General features: G+C 32.8%; 1 protein-coding gene across 1 annotated transcript; it reads left to right on the forward strand.

Annotated features, from left to right (window-relative positions):
- Window positions 1–557: 557 nt before the first annotated feature.
- LOC135958285 (piggyBac transposable element-derived protein 3-like) lies at window positions 558–11822 on the forward strand. Its single transcript, XM_065509185.1, has 3 exons — window positions 558–568; window positions 842–2339; window positions 11673–11822. The coding sequence occupies exons 1-3, from the start codon at window positions 558–560 to the stop codon at window positions 11820–11822; spliced, it is 1659 nt and encodes a 552-aa protein (XP_065365257.1).
- Window positions 11823–12640: the final 818 nt, after the last annotated feature.

Raw genomic sequence — 12640 nt, forward strand, 5'->3', positions numbered from 1 at the left:
TTTCTGAAACAAAAAAAACGTATCATCAATATAAATTTTTATGAAAAAATAAAAACTTAAATAAAATTATTTTTTTTATTTTAAATAAAAGCAGTTTATATATACATTTTTAATTTTATTATGTTTTTTAATTTTACAACTTTTTTAAACTAAAAAAGGTTCTTCATGAAATTTTCATTAAGACTGCAAAAATTATTCAATTGCAACAAATTTATTAAAAACAAATTATGATACTACCTAAAATAAGGTAAAAACGATTTATTAATTAATTACTCAAAGTATATATGTTATTTTGTTTAAGAAAATCATATACTTGATGATACTTAACCCGAAATAACCCACGGTTACCATATGGTAACGCAAAATATGCCGTTATATTTTCACGAATTAATCTAAAAAGAAATAACAGAAGTAAAAGAAAGACATTCAGATTAATGTAAAACATTTGTTGTTTGCCAAACAAGTGTATTTTTTTTTATTCTGAGTTAAGTTACCGAAGTTATAGCATCTTCAATTGTGGTCACAAAAAAAAAAAATTAAATTTTCCGTTTTAAGACATGGCACGTCGGTAAGTACTCATTTTAAGTAATAATTTTTTAACGAATTTTAATAAAAACTATATCCGTTAGTAGCTAAAGAAATAAACTATGAAACGTGATTTAATTTATTAAGAAAATTTATTTCCTTGTGCTATTTTTTTATATTGTTTTCAAGGCGTTACCATATGGTAATCGTGGGTCGCCTAGGGTACAGGTTTAATTATTCGCGTTTCATATGAATTTCTGAGATGTTTTGCACATTTCTTGTATAGTTATTAATATTTTGTTGTCATTTCATAAAGTAAAGTACAACCAAAACCTTCTAATGTTGCATTACCGCCAGGAAACAAGGAAACGATATTCCAGTGGATAAAGAATAATTCATCATATCTTGTTCCCATTTTTCCAGCTGCAAATTATGAGGATTGTCGTGACTTACTACCACATCAACAATTCGAAAAGTTTTTTGATGATGCAATATTGACACACATTTGTGAACAAAGTGCAATATATGCAACAGAACATAATAGACCGAATCCAAATATAACAGTCGGTGAACTGCGCGCATTTATCGGCATACTGATAGTAACGGGCTTCAATTATCACTCCAATTTTAGGAATTTGTGGAGTCAGGATGAAGTCATTCGCAACAATCTTGTAAGTAGCACCATGCGTCGGAATCGTTTTCAAGAGATTTTGCAGTGTCTTCACTTCGAAGATAATTCCAAGGCCCCTTCGAAAGAGGGCGCAAATTTCGATAAAATGTGGAAATTGCGTCCTCTTACAGACCACCTAAAAGCAAAAATGATAGAGCATTTTCATACTGAACAAAACCTATCCTTCGATGAAAGTATGATAGCCTATTTTGGTAGACATGGTTGCAAGCAGTTCATTAAAGGCAAGCCATTACGGTTTGGATATAAAGTTTGGTCTCTTTGCACTCCATCGGGGTATCTGGTGAACTTCGAAATTTACCAGGGAAAGAATCCTCGGTCCAATTCTGAATATGAAGCCAAATTTGGAAAATGCGCGGCTCCATTAGTAAACATGATTGATGATTTCTCCGATGAAATGAAATTGCTACCATTTTCATTTTATTTTGATAATTTATTTACCAGCTATCCTTTGTTGGCTTATTTGAAATCATGCGGATATAATGCTACGGGAACAATACGTGAAAATCGCATTCCAGCAAGCTGTCCACTAGCACATAAAAAAACTTTCAAGTCGATGGAAAGAGGTTATTCCGAATCGATTGAGATGAAAAGCACAGGTATTCGTTTGGTGAAGTGGAAAGATAATAGTGTTGTCTGCATGTTATCTACTTGCTTTGGCGAAAATCCGAAGTCCATGGCACAACGTTATTCTAAGGAACGGGGAGCTAAAATAAATGTACCCCGTCCTCTTGCAATCACGGAATACAACAAATATATGTGCGGAGTAGATCGATTGGACCAAAATTTGGCTCAATATCGAATCGCATATAGAGGAAAGAAGTGGTGGTCTAGTATTTTTACCTGGCTCATAGATGCTTGTATTCAAAATGCTTGGCAGCTTTATCGAAAAGACCAACCGACAATGACTCAGCTTGAGTTTCGAAAACAACTTGCAGTATACTACTGCAAACATTATGGTACAAAAGCCAAAACATCTGGTCCTGTGACCTCCCACAGATATGCACAACAGCCGGGTCGAGTTGAACACACTCTCCGTTATGATCAAATTGGACATTTTGTAGTACCATCAAATCGTAGACACTGTGCTGGTGATCGATGCAAAGTTAACGGAAGAACAGCATGTGTAAAATGCAACGTTGGGCTTTGCGTAAAGTGTTTTGCAAGTTACCATACCAAACCATGATTTACATAAGTTCAAAATTTTTTTTCCTTCATTTCACAAAAATGAATTATTTTCTTTATTTTTAATTTCAATAAACATGTTTGAAACATCGTTTTTTTTTTAAGCATATCCAAAAATAATATTTTTTTTTTCGAAAAAAACCTGTACCCTAGGCGACCCAGGATTACCATATGGCAACGCTAGTTTTTCACGTTTTCCGGAAAAACTAAACAATTTATTGAAAAATCGACCTCATTTTCGTGCTCAGAAGGGCAAAATACATGAGTATACATCTTTTGATCAAAATACAAAACAAAAAAAGTTCTGGGCAATACCGGGTTAAGTTTCAATTTTGGTTATAATTTGGTTATTTTTGATAGTAAAAGTTTAAAATTTTGTACACATATGTAATATGATGTAGTGAATCGTAATCAATAATAAAATCAATTTCGAATTTTTTGATGATACGTTGTTTTGCATTTTAGGTGACGATATGTATATTATTACTACGACCCACAGGTTCTTTTGTAATAACAGATTCAGTCTACGTATGAAGCCGTTTTGATGAGAGAACAACCACATCCCCAGAGCCCTTAAGGCCCTTTCTGCGACATTTAGCTCTGCACGATGCGAATATTGGTCACACATGCTCAGAGTTGGCACCTATGATCACAGTGTTCGGTAAATGGTCCATTAATTAGTCTCAAATCGCATTAGAAACGTGTTTACTCCAATACCAGGCAAATTCCGACTCAACGAATTCTATCTATAGTGAAATCACGCTTCAAGTTCTATGAACGAAGTTCTGGGACCTAAGGATTGAGATCGGAAAAATCTTAACTTAAAGTTTTGATTTCTTTTATTTGATTGAAATTATTATTACAACTTACAAAAAATATTGTTTTTATAGTTCCAATCAATAGTGATGAATTTATGAACATTTTCCGGAAACCCTTCCATTAAGATTTTTATAGTGCTTTCTGTCACTTTGTTCGAACAGGTAGTCCATCTCCGTTTAAAATCTACCACACTTTTGGACATCTTTTTTATGCTCTTCAATTCTCTTTTAACAAGATCCCAATATCACTCCACTGGGCAGTTTGGAAGATTTGCCTCTCTTGGTAGAAATACCACATTATTGTTCTTGTACCAATAAAAACCATGCTTACCATAGTGATAGGATGCAAAAAATAAGTGGACACATTAAGAAGTCTTATGAATGGAAGCATCCTCTTTTGTAAATATTTCTTGATGTAAATTTCGGTATTTATAGAGCCGTTTGTAAGAAATTTTTGGCTTCTTTTGGCAAAATTTTCTGCTTTTGGTTCCTAAATATTTCTATAACATTCCATCGAGCATTAACGACATAAAAATATTGAACCGGAAGTTTCGTTTCGTCATACATTATGCAGCAGGTATATTTTTGCTTATAAAATTTTACTTCAATTTCCGTGCTCTGTCTTTGGCCTCTAAATTTTTAGCAGAGAACTTTTTGAGCCTTGTAAGTTTTTCAGCCTGCATTGGCTTTAACTTTTCGTACCAAATAGTTCAAGTACTGTATAACCCGGACTACTTTCCTGAAGGATGTGTTGAGAGCTCTTTTCAAATTGATTTCAATTTATTGGCTTTAGAAACATCATGTTGACCATTCCTTCTACCTGAACCAGGTTTTCTATCAACGGACAAGTTCTCCCGATATTGTTTAATAACAATGGAAACAGTTTGATGGTAGACCTTCGATTGTTTGGCTAACTTTTTGTAGGACCAAGTTGGGTTTTGTGGAAAATATTTAATAATTTTAGTACGGTCTTTTTTCTTGGCACTCATTTTAATCAGATTAAAAACAAATGAACATAATTGATATTAAACTGACATATTTATCAAAGGTAAATGATGAAAAAAAAAAATATATCAAATTATAGTTGGGTTAAAAGTTTCAAGGAAAAACGTATGTTATTTGTTTGGAACCTGATCGGTATTTTCATCCCACCATGACTAATCTGACCACTATTCCCTTTCAGGTTTAAGGACCTTAAAATTCCTATATAACAGTAAATTTGATAACTTTATTCCTAGAATCCGTATGTGCCCAACAAGATCATTCGCGTTTGCACGGGATATAAAGGGTAGTCTAGATGCACTCATCATCCATTACCAAAATATGTAAGAGTGGGATGTACAGAATAGCAACCAAAGCATCAGTAGGGCAGATCCTCATTGACCCAGTAATAGGAACACAGATGAGATGATATACCTTATCATATAAAGATCTCGCAGTCACTTATTCTACCGTCATACTTTATTTCACCATACTATGGTGTAATCACCAAATACCAGTAAATCATCCATGATTTTAACCACAACATTCTACCAAAAAGTTGGTAGGCATGGATTAATGGATAATAGCTTTATTTGTAGTGTTAGACAAATGACTAATCCAAGTCAAGTGGAATCCTAATATCAGTAGTGCGATTCACTAACTTTTATAACGATAATCGTATCGTTAAAATAAATATAACGAAAATTTATCGAATTTGCTATTCAGTAACATTTTAACGATATTCGCTGTCGGTTGAAGTCAGCTGTTACTTTTTGCAGTTTTTCTTTCGTTATGTTAGCGACAATAATTTAAGTTGTGTTTATTTAATCGATTTATTTGTAGCTGGAACTATCGTAAAAATAATGGAAACACATTTTTGTTTACTTAACTTATTATTATTTACAATAAAATATAAAAAATAGGGAAATTTGACGATTATAGTACTACTAACTATTCAAGTACTTATTTTTGTTCGCGATGTCCCAAAAGTAATCCTTTACATTTTGGCAGGAAATAAGTTGTTTTGTTAGTAGAATTATTTATAAAATTATGTATTTACTAAAAAAAAATAAATAAAAAAATGCAAGTCGCAGCCAAGTGTCGAACCAGCAACCTTCCGATTGCTAGTCAACGTTGTACTCACTACACCACTGGTTAATTATTTTATTATGTGTCAAATAATGGTTTTCTACTTTTCGCTTATTTTGATATTTTGTACACAGAGATGTTATATCTTCAACAATCGTTAAAAATAAATTACTGAATCACACTATCGTTACTGCAAGCGATTATTTATGTCGATAAACATTACGATTGTCGGTTCGTTAAAAGTTAGTGAATCGCACTACAGGGCGATGTGCATTCTTTCCGATATCGTTAAGTTGTTAAGTTTTTCGAGTTGAATTTTCGATTACACTTTCAATCCTTGGTATCTGTATCTCCCGAACTACGCGAGTAATGTTAGCTTCCAAGTATTGTCGACAAAACTATCGAAAAAAAATAAGTGTGATATCATACAATCTAGGCGGTTGCAAAAATAACCAACATTTGAAAAAAGTCTTCAAAAAGTAAATGTCACAGATTGCCCTTTGGGTCATAATAAAGATTCCCATATCCAATTCAATTTTAAGAGTAAAAAAAAATAAATTAGAGAGATTTAGAACATACTGTTTTTTTTTTTGCCAGAAACTACTTCTATCCTTACCTTACGCACTGAGTTTCATAGTAATGATTTCCCTCTGAACAGTTGTCGACCTTTTTTATGCTGTTCTATTTCAAGATCGTTTTTTATATTAAGCTGAGAGATGAGGGAAAAAACTTTGCATTTGCAATATAAAAAATGATAATTTTTTCTGGTTGTCCTTGAGCTACCCGGGTGATCGCAGAAACAAAAACGAAAAGATCTAAAAAACCATTCAATAGCAAGCAGCCCAGGAACGCAAAAAGAAGAAAACCCCATGAAGGATGTGTTCTACTGTTCTTCGCGAATACAACTTGCACTCAATGGAAATACGCAATGGCAAGAAATCATTAAATAAAATGTCAAGTTTATTTATCATTTGTCAATGCAAAATCAAGCATGCCACATGAAGATGATCGCAAGGCAGGCGCGCACAAAAAAATGCACGAAAAAATAAAGGTATCATCACATCATACAACAACTAAGTAAAAACCTACAGATGTTGGTTGCCACACAAACGAGGAAAATGGTTTAATCTAAACCAGACAACGCCTTGTACAATATAACCTCTCTAGAGGATTTACATTTTTCTGTTTTAGGTTTTGTATCTCATGTTTGTATTGTGGTCATTCAAATTGAATGAATACGAATGAACAAAAGCATCAGCAAAAAAAAATGATTTTGATAAAAATGCAACAAGTATGCGTTGAATTCGTGTCAATCTGTCAATCACAACTTCACTTTGTCACGATCACTCCAACAACTGAAACCTATGAATAATTCAAGGCTAGGCCAGGCCATACCAGACCACTGGTCATTTCATATTGTTGCTGGTCGTCATCACATCGTGTAACAATGAACAATTGATCACTATGTAAATCTTATTGAAAATGTGGCTCACTGGCATTCCACATGTGGTCATGATCATACAAACTTGTACATATGATGACAGTTGATCAACTACGTTTCGTTTATTATTTGTTCGTTCATTCGTCCGTCCGTCCGTCCCTCGGTCTCCGTTCAATCATTCATCAGCATAAGCTTTTCTGTACGAGTGAATAGTATTCATTCAAGTGTAGTCAATTTAAATATTTTATAAACTCAATTTACATGATTGAGTCTAATTAAGTGATCAGCGATGGAAATCAAGTATGATCTGAGTTATGGCAAGAATTTCACGAGATTTAGTTACAAATTCAAAGTCAATTATTGTTGATTGTTGGTACGAGTAAAACTAAAAGTCCATAATAAATTTAAATCATTAAAGTTGGTGGTTTTCGGTTTTCAAAATAAATTGTTTTTATTGCTGTTAAACAATGTTGCAGGAAATAATGCTTTCAACAAGATTGCTGCTCGCAACTTGTGAATAAGTGAGTGTGTGTATAAACACAAATCAACTGTCAGAAGTTAAAGAGGGTAAATGTTTGCACATACTGATCCTTTTCCAAACAATTTATAATATCGAAAACTGAAAACTCTATTTAATTTTATGCAGCATATACATAATTGTATCTTAAGAATTATTACTAAGTTTAGCAATATTAATTTATTCCTTAGTGGCATTTTAATGTAATGACCAGAATTTAAAAAATTGTGTAATTAACTTGTATCGTTGAAAGACACCTCTAACCCTCTCTCGCGTTTTTGCCATTTATTTGTTTTGCGTATTTCCATTAACCGGCGCAAATGTTTATATATCGTGGTCATGATAATTTCACGCATGTTTTAAGACAGTTTTCATTTACTTTTTTTTTGTTTTTGCTGTGCAACTTTTAAATTGTAATTTTCTTAACGTAACAGATGTTACCTCGTTCCTTCACTCAATTGAGCTGCAAAAAGAACAAAAGAAAATTATAATAAAAAATGCAGGCAAATAAACAAACATCAGAAGCCACCCAGATCGCAATCTTTCAACAAAATAATGATAATGCCCTGTGCAATGATGATCGCTCGTTCGTTTGTTGCTACTAATGCAAGAGAGAGAGAGCGAGATAGATCGAGAGGCCAAAGTAATGCAAAACTTAATAACTCAATTAAATCCATGGTTAAATGAACATACTCGTTCGTTGCAATTCCTTGAATACCCAGCGATTCCAACCAACCGTCTTCAAACGCTGCTATGAAATTTACTCTCGGATACCAGGCAACATTGCCAAACAATATAATTGCATTCTTTATGTTTATTCAGCGAATTTAATTCAATGGTAATTTTCACTGCAATTATGCTGCCAAAAAAAAGGGAAAAAAGTGAATGAAATGAACTTTAGTCGTTTATTTGTTTAGGGTTTGAGGTAGATATAATGTGCCCTTTGCAATGATCACGCCAATGCGGGTTTATTCAACTTGAAGCTCAACATTTGATTTCTCTTTTTTTAACAGGAACATTTATTTAGAAATCAAATGACTTTGGTTTTAGGATTTTCTCATGATTAGTTTTGTATGTATTATTTTTACATTAAAATTAAACTTAAAAAAAAACACATTGAAACATTTTATCAGTATTGAAATTCGAAAATATTGTTTATATTATTCAAAAATATGGTCAATTGGGCCAGTTATGAGTCGATTATCTTTATATTTGTATAAATGATTGCACTGAATTTTCTTCGTATATTTACTCATGGAATCCTCTTGCTTTTCGTTTAGCGCTCTTCAAAGTTCCAAACAAATATTTAATTTTGCATGATAATATCGAATCCACATGCGAAATATTAAGAAGTACGTTGATAAAAAAGGTTATAACGACTTTTCTGAATAATTTCATTTGTTATTGGGTGAATGACTTCAAAATGATATATTTTTTCAAATATTTGCTTCTATTTTGAAACATTATTACAATACAAATTTATTCAAAGTATTGGCCATTGTTAGCTATAAACTCTTCCCACCTTTCTCATCTCTTGAGGACAAGAACGAATCAAGCCAATTTGGGATACTCTGTTCAGAAGTGAAGCATGTTCCGGAAAGAGCGTTCTGCATAGATCGAAACAAATAGTATTAGGATGGGGCAAGGTCTGGACTATAAGGCGGGTTAGGCAAAACATTCCAACAACTTCTATCTATATGGTTTTAACAGGTAGTGCAACATGTGGCCTGGCGTTGCCATCATGGAATGTTACGGTTTAATGTCTGGCTGCATATTCTGGACGTTTTTTAGCCAATACTTGCTACAAAAGAATCAGTTGCCTTCAGTACAGGTTCCCTGTGACGGTATGGTCAGCTTTCAGCAGCTCATAATTTATAGGACCCTTTTGATTCCACCAAATACAGAGCATTACCTTAGCGCCATGGATATTTAGCTTGGTGTCTATTCTCTTACGCTTCGGGATATCGTAATGGATCTATTTTTAATTGCAAGTAATTATTTTGTGCAAAAATGATTTTCTTTTATAGCGTTCAAGATGCATTTCGAAAAATCGTCCTTCATGGTCTCTCGTCTTTAATTCATATGCTATCCAATTTCCCTGCATTTGGACGAATTCTTCTGCTATTGAATTTGACGATTGAGTAGCTCCCAATAATTTTGCAATCTCTTTCTGCGTTTGACAACAATCTTCATGGAGTAGTGCCTTCAATTATTGGTCTTCAAACTTTTGTTGACTGGCATAAGCGATCTATGTCTTTCGTATAAAAATCACCACTTCTGTACTGCACAAACCATCTCTCGCACGTTGAAGCTGATGGAATACATTCACCATAAGTAAAGCAAAACTTCCCGCATATGAAGCTTTGTTGGCACAAAATTCGACATTTACGAAACAAAACAAAATTTGTTCTTTACAATATAATGGTCAATAACTAAGTGATTTAGAGATATGTACTTTCAAATATTGTTTAAATTTCGTTTAATTTTTCCTTCTGACTATTTATACAAGACTAAATGCCTTTTCGAACATTTTGGTTTCCTTTGGTTTGTTATTAGCTCACAACCCCGAAAAAGAGGGTTGTGAACTGCCAGTAGTCATACAGCCCCTGAAAGATTTCAATTCATGAGCCATTTCCTGGTAACGTTCTCTCTCGTTTTGGTGATTAGAATTGACATCTTAGATCATGTGATTTAACACCATTTGTTTTCTTTGTATGGTATTATTTGAAGTCGAAAGTCTAAGCCAATATGTTCACAATCTACCGATAAAAGAGAGCGTATGTACAAATAAATTCGTGCTGGATGGATCATGCAGAAGGAATCAAAAAATATAAGCAAGTGAATTTAAACGAATTCAGCAAATTCAATCTTATATTTGGCATGCCAGCTGTCTGGATATATACGGAGTTTGAAATTTGACCATACAAATATTGGGCTCCTGATGACACCTTATCTTCAGAGTAAGATAATTTTTTGTGAATTGGTTTGAATGTTTCTCAATTCGTCTTGTGTGAATTTGCTTTGTACAAGGGAGCATCCATGTGAATGCGGACAGCAGTCGGATTTACCATCTCCGAGTTTCATAAAATTTACCACATACATAATTTGTCTAATATGTTCCACATATCAGTGACTTTTTCAAAAAAATATCGCGATTTGAAAATTTAAAAATTTGTTCTTAAATTTTTATATGAATTTATATGAAAAAACGTACTTTTAATAACGTTTTTCTTTATAAATCCTGAACTAATCGAGTCTCCATGTTCTTTTTTTTAATTTTAACTCAGCGATCTTTGATATTTTTTACATTGAAATATATACTCCGACAATTTAACCTTTTGGAAGTAAACAATTTTATTCACTTTTCCTTTAAAATGGAATCAAAAATTATGTTGGATTTTGAGTAGTTTCAATGTTATGGTCAATTTAGTGCACATTATTTTAGACAATTTTGAAACATGTTTCAATTTTAAAATCGTGATATTTCTGAAATGGAATGGGTTTGCAATGAAAAAGTCATTGATTTGAGGAACACTTTGCAACCGTAATATATGTGGTAAATTTCATTAAAATCAAAGATGTCAAATCCGAAAATAGCAGCTTTCTGTCCATTTTGATAAGGATTCTCCCACTAGTTCTATTCTAAATTTTTTTTCATTCAAATACAATAATAGACAAATTATTATTTAGTCTATTTGCGGCTGTAAAGCTAAATTCTTTTTAAATATATATGTGACTGCAAAATTGAAGATAGATTAACAACAAGTTCGGTTTTAAACTAATTAGTTTTATCTGTGCAAATAAAAGTAATCGCAGGAAAATAGTTGTTGAAATGATTTTTGGATCGTTTATAATTCTAGAAAATGTCTGTGCCTTGTAAAGTTAAAAATCTGCAGCATTTTTTGAGTTCCCAAAATATTTGTTTATTGTTAAGAAATTTTTGTGTAAAATAGATCTATAAAATATACTTTAATACCTTTTTCACTTACCAAGGTGGTCAATTTTCATCCCTACCTTCATTCAATTCACTTCAAACAATTATAAAAATAGTTTAAATTAATTAAAAACTAAACCCAAAGAAAAAACAACTACTGTCTTGGGTAATTAATAAATAATAAAAATAATTATCTAGACAGAAACATCTCTAAATTATGATGTTATCCTTGTACAAAAATAAATATCCTGCTAAATCTTAAAGTTTTTTTTGTTGCAGTCAGCTTCTCTCTACGCCAAAGAAAAACTTGTTCTTGATAATTGTCTGGGGCACACATGAAGTTAAAGGAAGGAAAGAAAAAAAAAATAAAAAATCCACATCTACAGCAAGTAGTACAAGTACACATCATAATCACACTGACAGTTTTATGACTTTGCGTGGCTAAATGTAGTGCTTCTTATTCGACTATAACGAATATTATTGTCTGTATGAAGATGACTAGTAGGTCTACTAGCATAACTGCCACGCCTACTTTACAATTTAAAGCCTTTATAAAATGGCCATCAAGTGGAGAGGTGGCACAGTCTACGGTAGATAGGAAACGTGCATCAGCAACATCATCATCATCAACATCGTTTTCGTAAACGTCCACATCGACTGGGTTGGTAGAGAAACCAGATGGTAGAAGAGAATTATTTTGATAAAAACTTGGCATACGTACGTGATGGTAGCAGAGCATTTAACAGTAACAACTTTGTGTGTGGCATTATTTGGATGGCAGCAAAAAAAAAAGTAAAAAATAAAAACATTGAAAAACTGGCAACACAAAAAAAATTACAACAAATGTATATGAAGAGTGCGTACATTATAGTTTTCAAGTATTCCTAATTGCAGGTTCTTTACTGAATATGAATTACGCGCTTGTGCTTAAGCTACATGCAGAGTATGCAAAAAAAATCTGAATGTAACTATAGTTGGTCAAGTCGATAGCTGTGATCACCCACATATTTACTTCAATATATTAACAGAAAAAGGAAATTCTTTATAGAAATATACGCGCTCTCATCGGATCGTTCTCATATTAACCTCGTTTCCAGAAAACCCAAGTAACGATTTCAAAAACAAATCGTATCCCGAAGGCACTAAGACGATTTTTGATAAATAAGACCCCTTTCACACTAGGCAATTTAGTTGCGCAAGTCTCTTGCCCAACAATAAAACAGCATGTAAAATTTTCTTCTCCTTAACCCGACATTACCTCAGGCTTCTGCAAACACAAGAGACTTGCGCAACTAAATTGACAAGTGTGAAAGGGGTCTTACAGTTGAAAGCAAGCTTTTGGAGATGAATGGAAATACAAATCTGTTCAGACTTATAAAATGTTACCCACCATTTTTTAGAGAAAAAAATAACTATTTCCTGTCAGTCAGTTTTCATCGAGAAGACAAACATGTTATCCCAT

This window comes from Calliphora vicina, chromosome 4 (genome assembly GCF_958450345.1).
Source record: "Calliphora vicina chromosome 4, idCalVici1.1, whole genome shotgun sequence".
In the NCBI taxonomy this organism is placed as follows: Eukaryota; Metazoa; Arthropoda; class Insecta; order Diptera; family Calliphoridae; genus Calliphora; species Calliphora vicina.

Bases quoted from the DNA above. Each gene is read 5' to 3' on its own strand.
- LOC135958285 (XM_065509185.1), top strand. The intron at 2,340-11,672 runs GTAAAATGCAAC...GTCTGTATGAAG, and splicing joins TTAACGGAAGAACAGCATGT to ATGACTAGTAGGTCTACTAG.